An 18,808-nucleotide genomic window follows, 5' to 3' on the forward strand; every position below is an offset into this window, starting at 1 on the left:
TTAAGAACTGTGTGAGTTGGAGTCCAAAACACCCAGAGGGCCCAAGTTTGCCCATGCCTGCTTTATAACCCGTCTTGTCATATTCTTTGACATCACAAATACCCATTGTGACAGAGCCCCTGCACTATATTGCAGGAGGAACTTCTGACATCTTCATCTATCAAGGTGCAGTAGAAATAAGACCTTCTAAAAATTACTGAGAAATGCTAACTGCACAATGCTACATGTCTGTGACATCATAGATGAGTGGGCGAGGCGAGAGTGTAGAATCTCCAGTAGGAAACCAAGACCAGCAGTCCAGAACCAAGGGTTCACCAGACCCCAAGATAATCCTGGAGGACCAGAGGGGAGACGAAGGGCTGCAGTGCATACTCATCAATACCAATCCGCTGCCACTTTTAGCCGAACTGGAAGGAAGACTTGCAAAGCGAGCATGGGCACCGGTAGCGAGAGACGACAGGTAGGCAAACCAAATCCTTATTTTTACATGGAGAGAGAAGGAATTCACATATGGGTTGAAGCAAGAAAAAAAATAAAACACAGAGGGCTGCTAGCCAAACCAGCCTGATCTAATGTCTTTCATAACACTGGACAACACACAATGGGTATGTTTGACCTGCTGATTCCAAAAACGGCACCAGTTTTCCCCTATTAGCTGTAGTTTTTTGAGATACAGAATATATGTCATATACCACACTTCAGTCTGCTCATCCATAAAAATAAGGATATTTTAAGTTAATATATTTCAAGCATGAAGGAAATATTTTAAAAATTAATAGAAAATGTTACAGAATAAGGAAGCTTATTTCAACATCCTGATTCTGCAGAAGGATCTTTTAAAGAGCAGATTAAAATTTTATAAATTCAACCATATCTAAGAAACTAGAGCTGATGCAATCTATGCAATGCAGCTTTCTGATCCGGCACCCCAAATAACCCCAGGAACAGGCCTAAACGCCTAAAAATACCAAGAATTATTTTTGGTTGGGCTGTTTAATCATCACTGTTTTACAACAGAAATGGACAATGGTGGTGGCCTTCCTGATGTTTCCATCCATTAACTCCCATGAGAGGTAGCATAGCCGATGGCAAGGTATTTTGGGAAATGCAAAAACATCTGAAGGGTCACAGTTCTCGAACACTGGCCTACATTTTTTTTCTTTGCTAATACAGTCACCCCTCTTTATTTGTAGTGGTTAAGGGCACGGCGGCTCAGTAAAACTGTAAATATATCCAGAGGTAGGCAAAGCTTCCTTGTGGAACCAATGAAGGGGTGAGGCTCCTTGAAGTGGGGGAGTATGAAGAATGTGCCCTACTGTCACCTCTCGCCAAAAAAAGCCTGGTGCCACCATCCAGACATTTAAACAGTGGTTGCTTGACTCAAAAGGAAGAGGCAGAAGAGTGACAATGGTGAAAACTACTGTTTACTTGATGCCCACACACTCTGATCATTGTAAAATCATAGGGAGACAGTTTAGGAATCTCCTATTATTTTGCATGCCTGGTTTTAAAAAACTGAAGCAATGATGGACTAAAAAGTATAGCCATAACAACAAAAACTAGGAAGTGAATCATGGTATGACAAATAATTACTGAATGAAAATGGTTAGACGTCTCTTGATTTTTTTGTGTTTGCCTTTAAGTAAGGAATAACAAGGAGAAGTTTGAAAGGGCATGCCTGACCCAATGAACCACCAGAAAGGTGGTTGAAATCATCACAGTTCTTAAAATGCACACACATTGTGTTTAGTTCTTCACTTTGTAGTCCTACATACTGGATAGTTGTGCTGTATTGGTTTTCTTGTGTACAGACACATGGACATTTGGTCTAAATTGGCTTTCCTTCAGTGCTGATGTAATAGTATGTGGAAGCTGAAATGTGAGAGGCTGAGGAATGGTAGAAACAAAACGATTTTTTAGGAAGCTGCAACTGAAGATTTGTTTAAAAGATTTGTTCATGTTACATGTATAAAAATATACAACAGTAAAGCATTAACTGAATTAACATAGTGTTTAGTTTCAAATAACTCATATATGTAGTAGGGACTCAGGTCTAAAAAGGATTTAAAGTGTTTGTATCTGTTAGTAGTAAATACGTAAGCAAACAATTAAGAACCTATGATTCCATTCCTAGTATAGTCTGTCAATGGAAGCACATATCGGTGCTGCTGATACCTTTAACATAAACTTTGGGAGAATGTAGCATTTCAAAAATAGAATCCGTATATGAGAACACATTTTTCCACTGACAGAGAGTTTAATATTAAGAATCAAAGTAACAACAGGTGGTGCCAAAACTAAAGAAATACCAAAACAAATTTGCTTTATGCCTGACTCTTGTTGTTAACTATCATCAGTATTGTCTACAGCAGCAAAATAATCCTTCTGCAATTCAGAATACTCTGCCCTGGAGCTTTCCTAGATTCAGCCCATTCGTTTTCTTTTCCCAAGTCAGGAGCCACTTGAGAAACTGCAAGTCGCTTCTGGTCTGAGAGAATTAGCCTTCTGCAAGGACATTGCCCAGGGGATGCCTGGATGTTTTGCCATCCCATGGGAGGCTTTCTCATGTCCCTGCATGAGAAGCTGGAGCTGACAGATGGGAGCTCACCCAGCTTCCCGATTCAAACCACCGACCTTTTGGTCATTAGTGAACTACCTACTTGCACTGAAATTGTATCGATAGCATCACACTGCCCAAATTCAGATCAGCATCACTATTTTTCCTCAGCAGCCTTCCAACACCACTGTAGCAACCCTCATTATTAACACTCTCTCCTATGCCCATTAGATCTATTTCCATTGAGGAATACTGCAATGGGGCAAAATATAGGTGCACAACTGGGGGTGGCCATGGGCAGAGCAGGAAGAAAAGGTAGAGAAGGGCAAGGAAAAGGCTGGGAGGAGGGGGATCCTTTTTCCTCTTGTTTCTGGAAAAGCAAGTTCTTGACACCACCTCTTCCTCCACACACCAGTCTCTGCTTGCAGCCACCCTTTAACCCTACATTGTCTCTTCCCCCCTTGTTTACCTTCCTGCTGCTTTCCAGCCAAGTGCCTCTCCAGCACAGCTCTGCAATCAGTCACTTGCTCAGAGTCATGTGATCAACAGTACAGGGGTGGATTGGGCTGCCTCCTTACCATGGATCGCATGACTAGGCACCTCATCTGACCTCAGGACAAGTGACTTCACCTTACTTGGTTGGAAAGTATCCAATCTGTCCCCTCATCCTTGATCTTATGCCTAGGTTTAGCTGATGAAGAAGTGCTGACCCTGTTCTTCTTTATTAACGGAATAATAAATGGGACCAACTAATATTAAACACACACCCCAGCAAACAGTACTGAATAGTTCATAAAAGTGGTGAAGAGGCCACCCACCAATTCTTCACCCCTTCTGCAATGGACACATGTAGCAAAATAATAGTCTCTTGGAAATTGCAGAGCATGAAGTGGACATTTAAAATCACCCTGAAGCCTAGAAGTAGCACTTTCACTATTAAAATGGTAATGCATCTTGTGTACCAAAATAGGAGTGTGTACAGATTTTATTGCTGGTGTAGACAACCCCTTAAGACCATGGTTCTCAACCTTCCTAATGCTGCCATCCTCATGTTGTGGTGACCCCCAACCATAACATTATTTTCATTGCTACTTCGTAACTATAATGTTGCTACTGTTATGAATCGTAATGTAAATATCTAATATGCAGATATTCACTGGACCAAATTTGGCAGAAATACCCAATACACCCAAATTTGAATACTTGTGGGGTTGGAGGAGATTGCTTTTGTCATTTAGGAGATGTAGTTACTTGGTTTTATAGTTAACCTACAATTCAAAGAGCATTTCGAACTCCACCAATGATGGAATTGAATCAAACTTTGCACAGAACTCCCATGATCAACAGAAAATACTGGAAGGGTTTGGGGGTCATTGACCTTGAGTTTTGGAGTTGTAGTTCACCTACATCCAGAGAGCACAGTAGACTCAAACAATGATGGATATGGACCAAATTTGGCACAAATACTCAACATGTCCAAATGTGAACACTGGTGGAGTTTGGGGAAAATAGGCTTGAGATTTGGGAGTTGTGGTTGCTGGGATTTATGCTTCACCTACAATCAAAGAGCATTCTGAACCCCACCAATGATAGAATTGGGCCAAACTTCCTAAACAGAACCTCCATGACCAACAGAAGAAATAAAAATATTGTGTTTTCTTTTTTAAAAAAAACTAAAAAAAACGTGACATGCATGTTCTATCAATTCCAGACCACCAAACAGTTTGTGTTGCAGAAGAAAAATCACAACCACAAAGACAAAATACCGCTGTACAAAGTTGTACAAGTATAGCAGCACAAACGCAGCCAGTGTGAAAAATGTCTTGTACAAAAGTGAAATGCACTCAACAACTATAACCCTGAGCTCAGATTTAAAGGAGGAATTTTGCTTGTAAATATTGCGTTTTCTGATGGTCTTTGGCAACCCCTCTGACATCCCCTCACGATCCCCACATAGGTCCTGACCCCCAGGTTGAGAAACACTGCCTTAAGACATATGGCAACCCCATAGATGAGAGGCTCCAACTAATCATCTGTGGTTATTACTTCTGTTTTCTTAAATGTACAGCTGTAAACCTGCCTTTGAACTTTCTTCAGCAATGCCCAATACAGTCGCTATCAGTATTTCAGTCCCCTTTAATATACACATGTCCCTACTTTCAGTATTTATATTCTGCAACTGTGCTGCACAAGCTTCAAATTCTGCTGATACACCAACATTCAGCATCCTGAGTGTGCTATCATTTCTTTTAAAAATCACGTGTCTAACCATCGAAATCTAAAAAGCTAAGCAGAACATACTGAACATGATTTATTGATTTGTTGGAAACCATAACTTTTCTGAACAGAGCATGACATTATTCTTTTAGTATATATACACTCCTGCGATCTACTTTTTTGGCACAGAAAATTCCTATTTATTTCTCTAGTGTAAATTATGGATACACCTTTCCTCATAACTTTTTCCCTTAAGCTTCTAGAAGATTAATAAAACCTGTACTTCTGTACTTCATGACAAGATCTCTCTTGTCATGAGAGATCACTACCTGACCTCTGGTTGAGAATTATCACTGTGTTTGGGCTCTGTCATTCTATGTTGGCCCAGCTACCATCACTGGCAACATGGTCAACTCATGTAACTTTGTGAACCTTAGTTGGCCCCTGTAATCAATTATGAATATTTTATGTTCAGATTTTATGTCATTATATAATTTTTATTTGATTATGTTTTTGGTAATTTATTATTGTTAGGTTCTAATGTTGTTTACATATGTGGACTTATTAGGGATTATTATGTCAATATGTATTTGTCTTACTAAAGCATTGAATGTTTACCTTTTTGTATGTTGGAATCCACCCTGAGTCCCCTTAGGGAGATAGGGTGGAATACAAATGAAGTTTTATTATTTATTTATTATTTATATATCCTACTTTTCCTCCAAAAACTGGAACTCTAAATGGTTCAGTTTCAGACATACAAAAAGGAAAAATTGAAACAGAATAAAAAATATTTACAGTGTTAAAACAATTCACATCTCAATTAAAGAAGAAAATGCAATTAAAAAAAACAAAGAGCTATTAAAAACAGTTCAGTTAAGACAACACAGCAGCCCAAACCCATTCTTCAAAATGTTCTGTTTTAAATGTCTGCCTGAATAAAAAGGTTTCGGCCACTGCAAGAAGCACAGCAAGGAGGGGGCCGTTCTGGCCTCCCTTGAAAGGGAGTTCAAAATCCTTGAGGCAGCCACTGAGGAGGCCCTCTCCATCAAATGTGCTTGTCATGGAGGTTGGACTGAGAGGAGGGCCTCTCCAACTGATCTCAAAGCAGGGCTGGATCATGCAAGGAGAAACAGACTGCTAAATAGCCATGGCTTGCCTTTCTCTAATTACTGGTGCCATGAATTCATAGAATCACAGAGTTGAAAAAGACCACAAAGGCCATCCAGTCCAACCCCACATAATGCAGGAAAATACAATCAAAGCATTCACGACAAGTGGTCAGCTAGCCTCCACTTAAAAACCTCCACAGGTGACTCCTCCAAACTCCGAGGAAGCATATTCCACTGTTGAATAGTAATTACCATCAAGAAGTTCTTCCTAATGTTCAGGTGGGATCTCTTTTCCTGCCATTTGAATCCATTTCTCTGTTTTCTAGCCTCTAGAGCAGAAGAAAACCTTGGCCCTTATTTAATGTGACCTCTTTTCACACATTAAAACATGACTATCATATTTCTTCTCGGCCTCCTTTTCTTCAAGGCAAACAATCCCAGCTCCCTCAGCCGTTTCTAATAGGTTTGGCTTCCAAATTTTTGATAATCTTGGTCCCTCTTCTCTGGACACATTCCGCCTTGTCAATATCTTTCCTGAATTGTGATGACCAGAAGTGGATACGGTGAGGTTTGGCCAAAGCAGAATAGAGCGGAACTATAATTTCCATCGATCTAGGCACTATAGGCTGATGCAGCCTAATTCTCAGTTCTCAATTCACACCTAACCCCCATCTGTGGAGCTTACTGATAAGCATACTGGGTTGTCCTACTTGAGGTTATTAGTAGTCTAAATTTATTTGGACAGCAGCATGCTTAGGTTTTTGGATTCTCAAAATTGAAACTTGTTAAGAATATTAACTATATTTTCCATATAGAAGAGAAACTAACTTGCAATTCTGCTTATGAGAAATACCCAGGTTCCTTACAAATGGAACAACTTCTGTGCTAATGAGATTCTTTGTTCTTAAAACATAACTCAGCTCATTAACAACTTTTAAAGCACTTTAGAACACACAATTCTTCAAAATTCTTCTCCATTTTGAAAATTGCCCATTTAGAACTTCTCCGGGATAATAACTCTGTTTCATGCAGGGCTCAGAATCCTACCTGATATGCTTCCAGTCCACATCCACAATGCTTTCCACCCCCTTACTCAGTTCTTTCACCTGAAGGATCTTCTGTTGCTGCATCGACTGCAGGAACTTAGAGAACTAAAGACAGTAAAAAGCCATTCGATTTAGTGTGCTGGGACAACACCTGCAACAATCCAGCAGAGAATCTATGTTGCAGTGGCAATTCTAAGTCAAACCTATCATAGGATTTTCTTCGTAAGATCTGTTCACAGGGTGATTGCTACAACAACAAAACTTTATTTATATACCGCTCTATCTCCCCAAGGGGACTCAGAGAGGTTTCCAAGTAACAGAATCAATACATACAAAGAAAACAGCATAAACATAAAATTAACAAGACAACATAAGCATTAAAAACCACAATAGCACATATATTTAAAATAATCCTGCCTGTCCAAGGCAGTTTAAAAGACCGGGCCAGGCTAATGCAATTTTAGGGAAATTAGGTAGAGTCTATGGCTGTACATTTCCAGGGCCTAATAGAAGAAAGGGATCTGGGTAATTGGTAGAAGAAGATATGGCCAATTCCAATAGCAACTGGGGCAGAGCTAGAACTAGTCGTTCTCAAAAGTTTGTTTAAACCACCAGGTCTTCAGCTCTTACAAAAGGAGGGGAGGGATGGGGCCTGTCTTACTTCTCCAGAAAGGGCGTCCCAGAGGTGAGGGGCCACCACAGAGAAGGCCCTCTCTCTCATCCCCATCAACCGTGCTTGTGACGGTGATGGGAGCAAAAGGAGGGCCTCCCCGGAAGATCTTAAAGTTCACACCAGTTCATAGAGGGAGATGCGATCGCGAAGATAGGCGGGGCCCGAACCGTTTAGGGCTTTATAGGTCATAACCTGCACTTTGAATTTGGCTTGGCAACTTATCGGCAGCCAATGAAGCTGTTTTAAAAGGGGTGTTGTATGCTCCCTATAGTTTGCTCCAGTAAGGAGCCTGGCTGCCGCCCGTTGTACCAGTTGGAGCTTCCGGGCCGTCTTCAAGAGCAGCCCCACGTAGAGCACATTGCATTAGTCCAATCTGGATGTAACCAAGATGTGCTACTGCCCTCTTCTGAGGATGAGCAGGTGTGACGTGACCAAGGCCACCAAGTGGATTTCCATGACTGAACAGGGATTCAAATCAGTCTCCAGAATCGTAGTTCAAATCACTATACCATACTGGCTCATACTGTAGTCCTATGCATGCTTTTTTCATGTCAGTAGTGACTTGAGAAACTGCAAGTTGCTTCTGTTGTGAGAGAATTGGCCATCTGCAAGGATGCTGCCCAGGGAATGCCCAGATGTTTGATGTTTTTAACATCCTTGTGGGAGGCTTCTCTCATGTCTCCGCGTGGGGAGCTGGAGCTCACAGAGGAAGCTCAACCCACTCTCCCCAGATTTGAACTACTGACCTGTTGGTCTGCAGTCCTGCCGGCAAAAGAGTTTAACTCATTGCGCCACTGGGGGCTAATGCTTTATTTTGTATTAAGATCCATTGAATATGTTGGGACTTAATTTTAATTGAACAAGAAGAAACAATAAGGACTTCTGAGTTAGGCAATAATCTACACACAGACTTTATTTGCATGAAATGCATTAACTGACTCTTACAAAAAGTTATTACAGTAAAGCACAAAGAAATATCCACAGAAAACCAGATTATGAACTGCTCAAACATTGTACTGGACTGCACAACTTTGCTTCATCTTGAATTTCGTAATTTTCATTATTATGGGCAAAAAGAAATTATAGATGTATTTACAAATAAGTGATGAGGAATAGAATAGCTAATATGCCATTTTTTGCCTAAAGCATCACTAGTACACATTGAAAACTCCAGCACAACAGAGTTGCCTCCCTTTCCTCCTGCAGGGGCAAGCAATGTGTTGAAACTGTGTAAGGAACAAATACTTGAGAAGTAGGTAAGTTAAAAATCAGGATTTTTCTTCTTAAGTAAAATCATTATTTTTCTTCCCCATCTTTCACAATACAGAAGAATATTTGCTCACCTTTTTGTAGCTGGATTTCTTAATGTCGAGCTGCTGACCTTTTGGGCTATTGGTAGATTAAAAGGAGAAAACAATTATAAATAAGAAAAACGACCAAACATGAAAACCATACTTTAGCACCTAAAATTATATTTCTATCCCATTCCTGATATCTCTGCCTTGGGCATGAATGCACAGAAATTCCATACAAATATATGAAATACAGCTGCCTTCTCCATTTGAAATGACCTTTTCCTTCTCATTAAGCTTATATTGAAATCTAGGTGCTCTTCTTTCCTGTGTGTGATTCAACGGTGCATAACGAGCTTTTCAGATGCATAGTGAGCTTTTCAGAATTAAGCATAATGCTTCATGTGAACAGAATTTTTAATCTTCATTCTTTTTGTACTCTATCTTAACAGACTTTGATCCATGTTAAACCCACTGTAGTAGTAACAGCTAGAACCTAGCACCCTAGCACTTTTACTTCTAATTCTGATGACCAGGGTTCTAGTCACATCCATACCCAGCAAGGATAATTTCCTTATTCTGTTTCAATCTTAAAACCAACCAAACATGTACATATGGTTGGCTCCGGTTCAGTCTCATAATCCCTTTACAAACAACAGTGGTGTTCATGTGAACGCCTATATACGGGACTCTTTACTGACTGTAACTTTATATCTTGGAGCTCCCAACACTTAAATCTATGAGGAAAATCTACGGGCGTTGTGCCTACTTGTGAATCAAATACAGTATTTTAATGTAAAGTTTAACACTATGTAACATAAATTTTGTTCCTGGTTTATGTCATTTCCTAATTGGTTCCATCATAAAAATATGGAAAAGGTTTATTAAACTGCAAAAACTTTGTTTTTGTTTGCACGTTGAAAGGTGGTTAAAAATGTTTTTCAGGGACATCCTGCAGCATATTTTGCTCTAGTTTTTGCTCTAGTTCTCATAGTCTCAACCAATTCAACATAGTTTGTGGCAGCCACAAAAATGTGGTTTCTGAAGTTCAGCAACTACTTTCAAAGTTAAGTACTACACAATTAATCAGGAAAATTTCAAACCAGGAATAGAAAATTTTACAATTTTTGTTACATAGCGCAATTGAAAGCTTTATACACTAGTTACCTGGCTACCCAGTTAATATGGGAAAGTTGGCTGTGAGCTGCTTGCAGCTTGAAAGATTCATGTTTCTTTATCATTTAAAAAAGTGGAGGAAACAATGCTTTTGGAGTGGCACCAAAACTCACTCACTGTAACATGCAGACTTCTGATACTGCAAGTTCAACTGCTTGCAGCTCGGATTAAAAGGTAGCAGGGCTTTAAAAAGACTGCTGTGTTAATACCCTAGAGAGCTACCTCTATTATAGGTAAGCTGGATAAATGTTTTGGCTCCACATGTCACTGAATAGCACTGCATCAACTGTTACAAGGATGGGCAAAGGGTGTCCTATGGCCTATGACTTTTGTGAATTCAGGACCTCCAATGTGGTCTCCAACATTCCCACACCACTGATGCTCTTCTCAATTTCCTGATTGACTTCAAAAATGCCTAATGAAACCAAGAGGGCACTGGACAATTCCCTGACATATTTAAAGTACAGTGGATCCTATTTTCCAAACTGGAAGTAACTAAAAATCACTTTTGGTTTTGTAAGTAAGTCCCCTCCACACCTGAAACAGGCCAAGAAGACACCTGAAACCAGATAAAATAAAATTATGGTGGATTCCTCTGCAGAAATGGAGACTAAAGTTGTTTGATACTTTTGTAAATTATACAGATATTATTACAGACTTTAAAATATTGACCTTGTATTAAGTGCAGTGAGTTGCTAAACAATATTTGCCGTAACAGCCTTCAACTTGAACAGTAAATTGAATGGATTATAATGACATGAGAGCACCACAGCCAGTCATCAGAGAGGATGGTAGCTACAGTCCAGCAACATATGCAAAGCCACAGATTCTCACTACTATACTTACCAGCATGAAAACATATAGTTGCGCAGAAAGGTGCTGGTCAGCAGAGGGAGCTCTGATTTCTTCACTTTGCATTTTAAGGCATGAAAGAAACACTGATGAAGCAACGCATCCATTAGCTCTGCAAAGCAACAAAACAAAACATAAAGAACAGTTCCTTATCAGCTACATCACAAAACAATAACATGGTGCAGCCCATTACAGAGCACCATCACACAGTGAACATCTCCACAGTAACTTATACAGTATGACTCCTGCAGGGACTGTTGGTTCATCTACCCACATTCAACAAAAATGTAGCTTCTCAAAGAATTTTCTAGGTCCTCCAAGCAATGCTATGGTATGCTTCCACCAGAAGTTACTATAGAGTGATGCTAAAAACCTAGCAAACTCCTAGACAGAATACTTATTTACGAACCTTGTAATGACTTTGTGTTGCCCTCATTTTGCCTACTTATATTGACAAGCAAAGCTGAGACTGAGGGTAGTGGTAGTGAAGACTGTAAAAAATTGACAACACTTCTAAGAAAATTAAATTTCTACAGAAAAAGTCAGTACATCAACTGTGATCAAAGAGCTTGATCTGTTCTAAAGATTTGTTCTAAAGTTCTTTGAATATATTTTAATGGATTTTAACTGTGAATTTTTCAATACTGTTTATACAGTATTTAATTCTGTTTTAATGTTTGCTTATTTTAAATTGTATGCTAATGCTTTTCTGTTAAGCTGCTTTGAGTCTCCTTCGGAAGAGATCAAGCGGGGCATAAATAAATAAAATAAAATAAAGTTCATTTATATATAAGTCGGAACAGGTGTATCTCCAGCCAAATTTTTTATTTTAGCTTTGGACAGCATAGGGAGGGTGTGCACTCCTGTAACATTTGTTGTCTATGCCTCTGTTCAGATTTCACCTTAATCTCTGTTCCTTTGATTGGATTTTGAAAATGTTGGGTTGTCATGGTAACAAGGATTGGTGATAGAGCTTCAATGGAAACACCTTTTCCCCATGACAACTCTTACAGGAATGAATTCTCTTTCCTTGAGGTATATTTCCTCTCACTTTCTGCTGTCTCACCCCTCTTGGTAACTAGAACTCGGATGTAAGTCAGATGTTTGTAACTTGGGGACTGCCAGTATACATAGCACACATGATAACTTTACAACTTCTGAAGTATCCCCAATATGGCAGGATGTATCAGTCTGTCTTGCTCCTTAAGCATGCAATTGCTCTCTTCAACTAACAGAGAGCACTAGAAAGAGAAATGCCTATCCACAACTTTTCAGTTATACCTTGTGGACTCCTGTCTTCTATTTCATGAGGAACTTCTGGGCTTTCTTCTCTGACAGTTTCAGCAGCTCCATCTTCATTTGGTACCTCCTCTCTCCTTAGTTCAGCAGACTGAGTAGATTCCTCCACGATTAGATTTCCAAAGTCTCTCTGCAAGGAGGAGTCAACAGAGAAGCTGTTTTCCAACTCTTGGACCTTCCCTTCTTCATCTTCTTGTTCCTCTTCTTCAGCACCCATCACCTTGGAAGGTTCTCCTTCTAAGGGAGCTATGATGGGTGGGCATGACTTGTCACCAAACCCCCTTTTCAATTTAAAAGAAAACAGTAAAATGTTATTCTAAATTCCCATTTGAAGAAAAGAATTGTTCACAGCCAAGAATCAAGACACGACTAATTAACATCTTCTCTGGAAAGAATACCTATTTCAGGGAACAGGAGCAAATATCTGAAGACATGTACAAGTAAAACAATCTGGAAAAGCAAACTCTTCAAGAAAGACTAAGTGGTGATGTGAGCCATCTTTAGATATCTGAAATGTTTTCTGTTGCTCCAGTGGATTAAAATTATATTTAAAAGGAGGTTTAACTAAACAGTGGCTCCCAACCCGTGGGCCATGGACCACAAGACCTAACATAAGGTCCGTGGCTCTAGATTATGGTTTTCTGCGGGCAAGCAGATGGCAACTACTGGATGGCAAATGTTCTGTATCAGAAACCAGAGCTGATGTAGTCTATCCAATACTATTTTCTGAATCAACACCCCAAATAACCAAACCGAATCTAAAGTAGACCAAAACCTGATTCGTAACCCTTTTGGTACTAATATTGGAAAGTGGTCCCTGGTCAAAGTGGTCCCTGGTCAAAAAAAAGATTAGGAACTACTGATTTAGAAGCATTTTGACCAAAGAATGGGCTGCCTAGGATGGTTGTAGGATTGGAGGTTTTTAAGCAGAGGTCACCTGGGTATTTTTTAGTGGTGCTTTAGCTATGGATCTGTGGCACTCCTTATAATTGTACATTTCTGTGACTCTGCTAATGCAATATTGTTACTATGCATGAGAATACATTACTCAGAATAAACCATTCTTACAAAGTCTTCATCAAAACCATGTTCTTCCTGGAGGCGGCTGAAAGCTACTAAAACCCCACATCCTTTGGCTTGTATGTTCCATTTTGTGTTTAACACAGGGCACACTACAGGTTCATTTCAGAAGATAAATTCTAATAACTATAAAACCTATGAACAATTGAAATACATGTATGCAATTTACATCTACAATACATCCATGGAGTCAGGCAAGAAGAACGGGGACAGTTACACTTAAGATATGATTGGTGGTGCAAGATATTTCAAAGGAACTTCTCCCATCACCATCACAACACATGTCACAAGTCAGGAAAAAGTTGTAATGCTTAACCCAAGAGTTCACTGAGGTTCAAGAAGAGACACTTCTTGCTAGAATTCAAAGAGAACCATGAGAACAGCAATTGTGTCAGTATTCAGTATGTATAGATTATGCTACAGCAGAATTCTCTGGTCAATTCATAATTTAAACGTTCCGAGTTGTTATCGTTCTCTGGATTGAACCACACTTTGACTCAGCTATCTGCAAGTTGGCAACCCTTTTTTGTAAACTATCATACAAATTTTGGTTAGGCACCCACCATAAGTGATCCAAATATGTATGAAGCACCGTGAAGCCTTTTCCTTTCATCCCAGCTGCTGCCATCTCTGCAGTGGACATATTAGCTATTCCAATGGCAACAGGGGCACTGAAAAAAAGAAACAAAAAATAAGCAATGCTGAAGACAAATTGCCTGATTCTTACTCCAACAAAATAAACAAGTTATGTACTAGTGTCTCCAAAAAAGAGTCTCACCATGGCATTTGACTAGACCTCAGGAAAACCAGGGGTTGAATTGTCATTCAGTTGTAGAAACTCACTGGGTAATCTTGGGCAAGTCATACGCTGTCAACCTTAGATGAATAAATCTTGTCAAGAAAGTCCTATGATGGGGCCATCATAAATGAGAGCCTATTCAAAGGCACATAGTAGCCTCCCAGAAAAGTATTCAGGTGGTTCAAACTTCATGGCCAAGCTGAGGCTTTGCTGTTGGCCAGCTTGATTAGCATTTAATGGCCTTGCAGCTTCACAGTCTGGCTAATTGCTACTTGGGGGAATTGTTGATTGGGTTTGCGGATAACTAGGATATCTAGAAATGACTGTTTTCCTTCATTTTCTTTTTCCATGGTGAATTGGATGTTTGGGTGAATGCTGTTGAGGTGGTCCAGGAACTTGAGTTCTTCTCCATGGTGCCAAATGGTGAAGGTGTCATCCACATATCTGAACAATGTAGCGGGCTTTTTTGTTGCTATTTCCAGGGCTTGATTTTCAAAGTGTTTCATGTAGAAATTTGCTATGACAGGGCTGAGAGGACTTCACCATAGCTACTCCATCTTTCTGTTAATGCAACATTCTTCAGAAGGGCTGACAGCATTTAGGAAAAAAGAGTTCAAGCAGTGTAAAAGATAACTCACAGAAAGCAATGGTAAGGACTTACAAGTATGCTTCTTATATGTAAATTTGCTTAGAACCAAGGCACTGTACAACCTTCACATCTACAAAAATTTAAAGAAAAACTGAGTACAAATATGCTAGTACTAAAAGTGTCATTGTAGGTCTCTTGTTGCTTTGCTGGAATAGACAAGCAGTGCTATACCTTTGAAAACAAAATTGAAATGACGCTTGTGATTTTTTAATTCAGAACATTTTGTTCGGCCTCAACTTGTTCCTCTGTTGGTCATAACTGGCTCTGATCTTTGGTTTCTTTTCTCAAAACATATGGTACAAATCCATCTACAAAGTTTCAAAAATACATTCACATTTGTTTTCAAGAGAACTCATACCTGTTTCCAGACAAGGTAATAGCACAGAGAGTCCCACGCTCTACCTCAGGAAGACCACAAGACAGCACTATAACCCCTGGGAGCATTAGATCTGTAGAAAAACATATTACAGGCAGTCCCTGAGTTATAAACATCCAACTTACCAATGACTTATAGTTAAGAATGGGGTGAGATGACAGATACATTGACTCCTCAGAAGAGAAATTCACTAATGAGTTATCATGGGGAAAAGGTGTCTCAGCTGAAGCTTTCTCACTAATCCTTGTTTCCACAAAAAGCCACATTTTTCAAAAACCAAGTATCACAGGAAGTGAGGTGAAATTTTCTGAATTGGGAAAAAGACCACAAAATAAACATCACAGGGGCATTAACTCTTCCCTTTGCTATCCAAAGTAGATACTCCAGCTACACAAAGCTGGAGTTACACTTAAAAATGTACCTGTTTCGATGTACATCAAAATTGAACTTAAGAAAAGCCTACAAAGTCTATCTTGTCCATAACTTGGGGATTACCTATAGTTAGGAACTCAGCTATTTTTTTCAGTCATTCCCTTTTCTTCCATTCTTGGCATTTTAAAAAAGGAAAGGAAAAAGTAGAGGAAAAATACATTCCAGATCAAGCATAATTATTATGAATATCATCTTTATTTATATAATACGTTTTTAAAAGACTGGGATTCAAAATAGTTTAGAAATAAAAATAATTACCATATTGTTAAAAACACAAAAACAATATTGAAACAGAATTATACTACCAATACAATTAAAATAATTGAAAACATACACATAAGAGAAAAAGTAATTAGAATGGTACAGTTTAAACCAATATTGCACCCTATTGCCCTTTCCTTAAAAACCTTTGCACTGAAAAGCCTGTAAGAGTGAAAAGTCCTCACATACCAAAAGAAGAATGACAAGAAGGGAGCCATTCTAACTTCCCATGGGAAAGAGTTGCAAAGCCTGCGGACAGCCATTGAGAAGGCCCTATCTTATGTCCCTAACAATTTTATCTGTGAAAATTGTGGGACTTAAAGAAGAAAGGAATCTTAAAGTACAGATAAGCTTATATGATGACATATCTTCTATCAGATTTCCCTTCAGGAGTTGTCCACCCCTTTTATAATATATCACATCCAACTATGGGATACAATGCAGACTCTTCCATGAGGATTTTAGCTTCACTTTCTTACCTGCTCCTCCAGCTAGTTTATGCAACACGGGAGGCCATGTGGAAAAGGCGGGGAGAAAGTGAGGATACAACCACAGAGTGTACACTGTCCAAAAGAGAGAGAAAAAAATACTTTCTGTATTACTCAAGCAGTTACACATAGAAACATAGAGCTGGAAGAGACCACAAGGCCCATCCAGTTCAACTGACTGCCATGCAGGAACACACAATAATTCCAACAAATGACTATCAAGCCTCTGCTTAAAAACCACCAGAGAATCCCTTGTCTTTATTTCTCCCACATTTCTCAGAATATAACAAATAACTAATGGAGGCTTAAGAAGGTTGCTATTTCCAACAAATACTCATTACACTGTATAGATACAGAAAGGATGCTTAAAGTTATGCTGCAATTAATCACAAGTGAAACCCAATTAAAACTTTCTCAGAATAACAAACTGCTCATTTAAATATCTTTCCATACCTGTGGGATACAGGATCTTCTCCATTTCAAAAAGGACAGGATTCTTGCCATTGGCGTAGACTGTGACAGCATCTCCTTTGTGAGCATACAGTTTAACAACATTCAGTTCTTCCTTATTTGGCACAATCTCAGATAACTGTTCAGAAGTCAGGGACGGAAATGCTGCACCAACATCACTTCGCAGTTTCCTCCTGCAAAAGTCAATCACACCTGTGTTATTACACACATCACCTGAAGTAGTCTCGTCTGAAAATTCCACCCACTTCATTTTGTCCTTAGTCCACATAACTTTCCTGCATTAGCTGTGTGGTCCCCAACACCAGGAAGGGAAATTACTTTTTAAATAGGTTGCAGTAAAATAGGTATTGCTCAACATTTTACAATACCCATTGTTCAAAAACAGAACTAGACTCCTATTTATTTCCAGTAAATAGGATCACAGGATCCTAAGGCAGAAAATTTTCCCCCCAAATCTCAACATAATTTGGCATGGAAGATCTAGAAACGGTGTTTATGTGCTGAAGCGGGGGGAGGGGGGGAGAGAGAGAGAGCGCAAAGCTTATTGTGAAGGATACAATAATATTTGGCTCACTTAACATCATGTATTTTTCCACATATGTGGAGCTTGTTTCCAAAAGGTACCAAATCCCTCTGAATACAGGAATTGGGGGGGGGGGGGGGCGTGCTGAGGACATGCATCCTTTTGCTTTAAAATGCAATTTTTCCAAGCCCTGTACTGAAGTGATTTGATACATTTTGACAGTTTTGATCTGTACACAATATTCTACTCCTAACCAACAACTCATTTTTTATTTTTTTATAGATTTGGTATCTTTTGGAAACAAACTCCACATGTAGGTATGGCATCTGGGGTGGCTAAAGTGTAGCTTTTACAGCTATGCCTGGTGAGAGGAGAAGAATTAAGTATAGGAGAATGCGAATCTACGACCTAAATGTTACAACCCTAATTATTTGCATATTTTAACTTGACTGTAGAAAATATAAAACACTATAAACTGATAAACCAATTTTTTTTTTTTGCTCAAACATAACAATTGGCTAAAGTTCTGTGAAAGCGCATTCCAACTATAAGAGCTAAAAATCCAAAGATGCTATGGAGGTTTATTTCCATCTGGAATAACGGCGTTTTGAAATTAGTGTTTGATGAGCTGATTAGTATAGATAAAATACTAATATTTTATCTATTATCACCAGATGTGCAAAATTATGAGGATACAAGAACTGAAATAGACAATGCATCTACACTATAGAATGAATGCAGCTTGACATCACTTGAACTGCTGTGGCTCAAAGCGATGGAATCCTAGGAGTTGTACTTTGGGGAGATGTCAGCCCTCCTTGACAGAGAAGGCTTAAGATCTTGTAAAGCTACAACTCCCAGGATTCCATAGCATTGGGCCATGGCAGTTCAAGTGATGACAAACTGCATTCATACTACAGTATAGATGTACCTAGAGAGGCTGACTAGTGTCACTTAATTGCCTCGATCACACTTTAACAGTCATAAACAGAGGTTTGGTAAAATTAAACGTTGTTTCATGTTAAAAGAAAAATTTAAAGGCCCCTCCACATATCTAATACTGGATCTACACTGCATAATAATGCAGCTTAACTGCCTTGAGCTGAATTATGTGTCTCTACACTGCCACGCAATCCAGTTCAATGCAGTTAAATTCCATTCTCAAACTGCATGATATGGTAGTGTAGACCCAGCCTGAGTCAGAAGATTGTTCATCATAACTTTACATTACTGACATGACAAATTACGACAAACTTTGCATTTCAAGTAACATGTGGTTTGCATTTATGTTCAGGAAGGCATTAACTTGCAATGCCGTTTTCAAAATACACCTTCCTCTTCAATATACAGGAATTTATGTTTTGATGGGTGCTCTCCCCAGCCGTTTTCCACCTAGAGTAAAGTTTCCATGTAAATCCTCATTACGTGAGGTGTGAAGATAATCCTTTATATCATGAAGCGGCCTTAAAGATATTGGGCCTTTCCAAACAGCCATATAACCCAGA

The 18,808-nt window shown here is 39.2% G+C and overlaps 1 protein-coding gene across 2 annotated transcripts in view; it reads right to left on the reverse strand.

Annotated features, from left to right (window-relative positions):
• EIF2D (eukaryotic translation initiation factor 2D) overlaps positions 1 to 18,808 on the reverse strand; it is a 31,253-nt gene that overhangs the window by 11,689 nt on the left and 756 nt on the right. For both annotated transcript variants that reach the window (XR_009631329.2, XM_060772872.2), the window contains exons 2-9: positions 16,763 to 16,953; positions 16,301 to 16,384; positions 15,111 to 15,201; positions 13,868 to 13,975; positions 12,207 to 12,505; positions 10,920 to 11,037; positions 8,949 to 8,994; positions 6,934 to 7,037 (exon numbers count right to left, since the gene is read on the reverse strand). Coding sequence is in view for 1 of the 2 variants with exons in the window: in XM_060772872.2 (XP_060628855.2) it covers positions 6,934 to 7,037; positions 8,949 to 8,994; positions 10,920 to 11,037; positions 12,207 to 12,505; positions 13,868 to 13,975; positions 15,111 to 15,201; positions 16,301 to 16,384; positions 16,763 to 16,953 (1,041 nt within the window). In the remaining variant the exon portion in view is untranslated. The remainder of the gene's footprint in view (positions 1 to 6,933; positions 7,038 to 8,948; positions 8,995 to 10,919; positions 11,038 to 12,206; positions 12,506 to 13,867; positions 13,976 to 15,110; positions 15,202 to 16,300; positions 16,385 to 16,762; positions 16,954 to 18,808) is intronic.

Source organism: Anolis sagrei, chromosome 4 (assembly GCF_037176765.1).
Source record: "Anolis sagrei isolate rAnoSag1 chromosome 4, rAnoSag1.mat, whole genome shotgun sequence".
Classification (NCBI taxonomy): Eukaryota; Metazoa; Chordata; class Lepidosauria; order Squamata; family Dactyloidae; genus Anolis; species Anolis sagrei.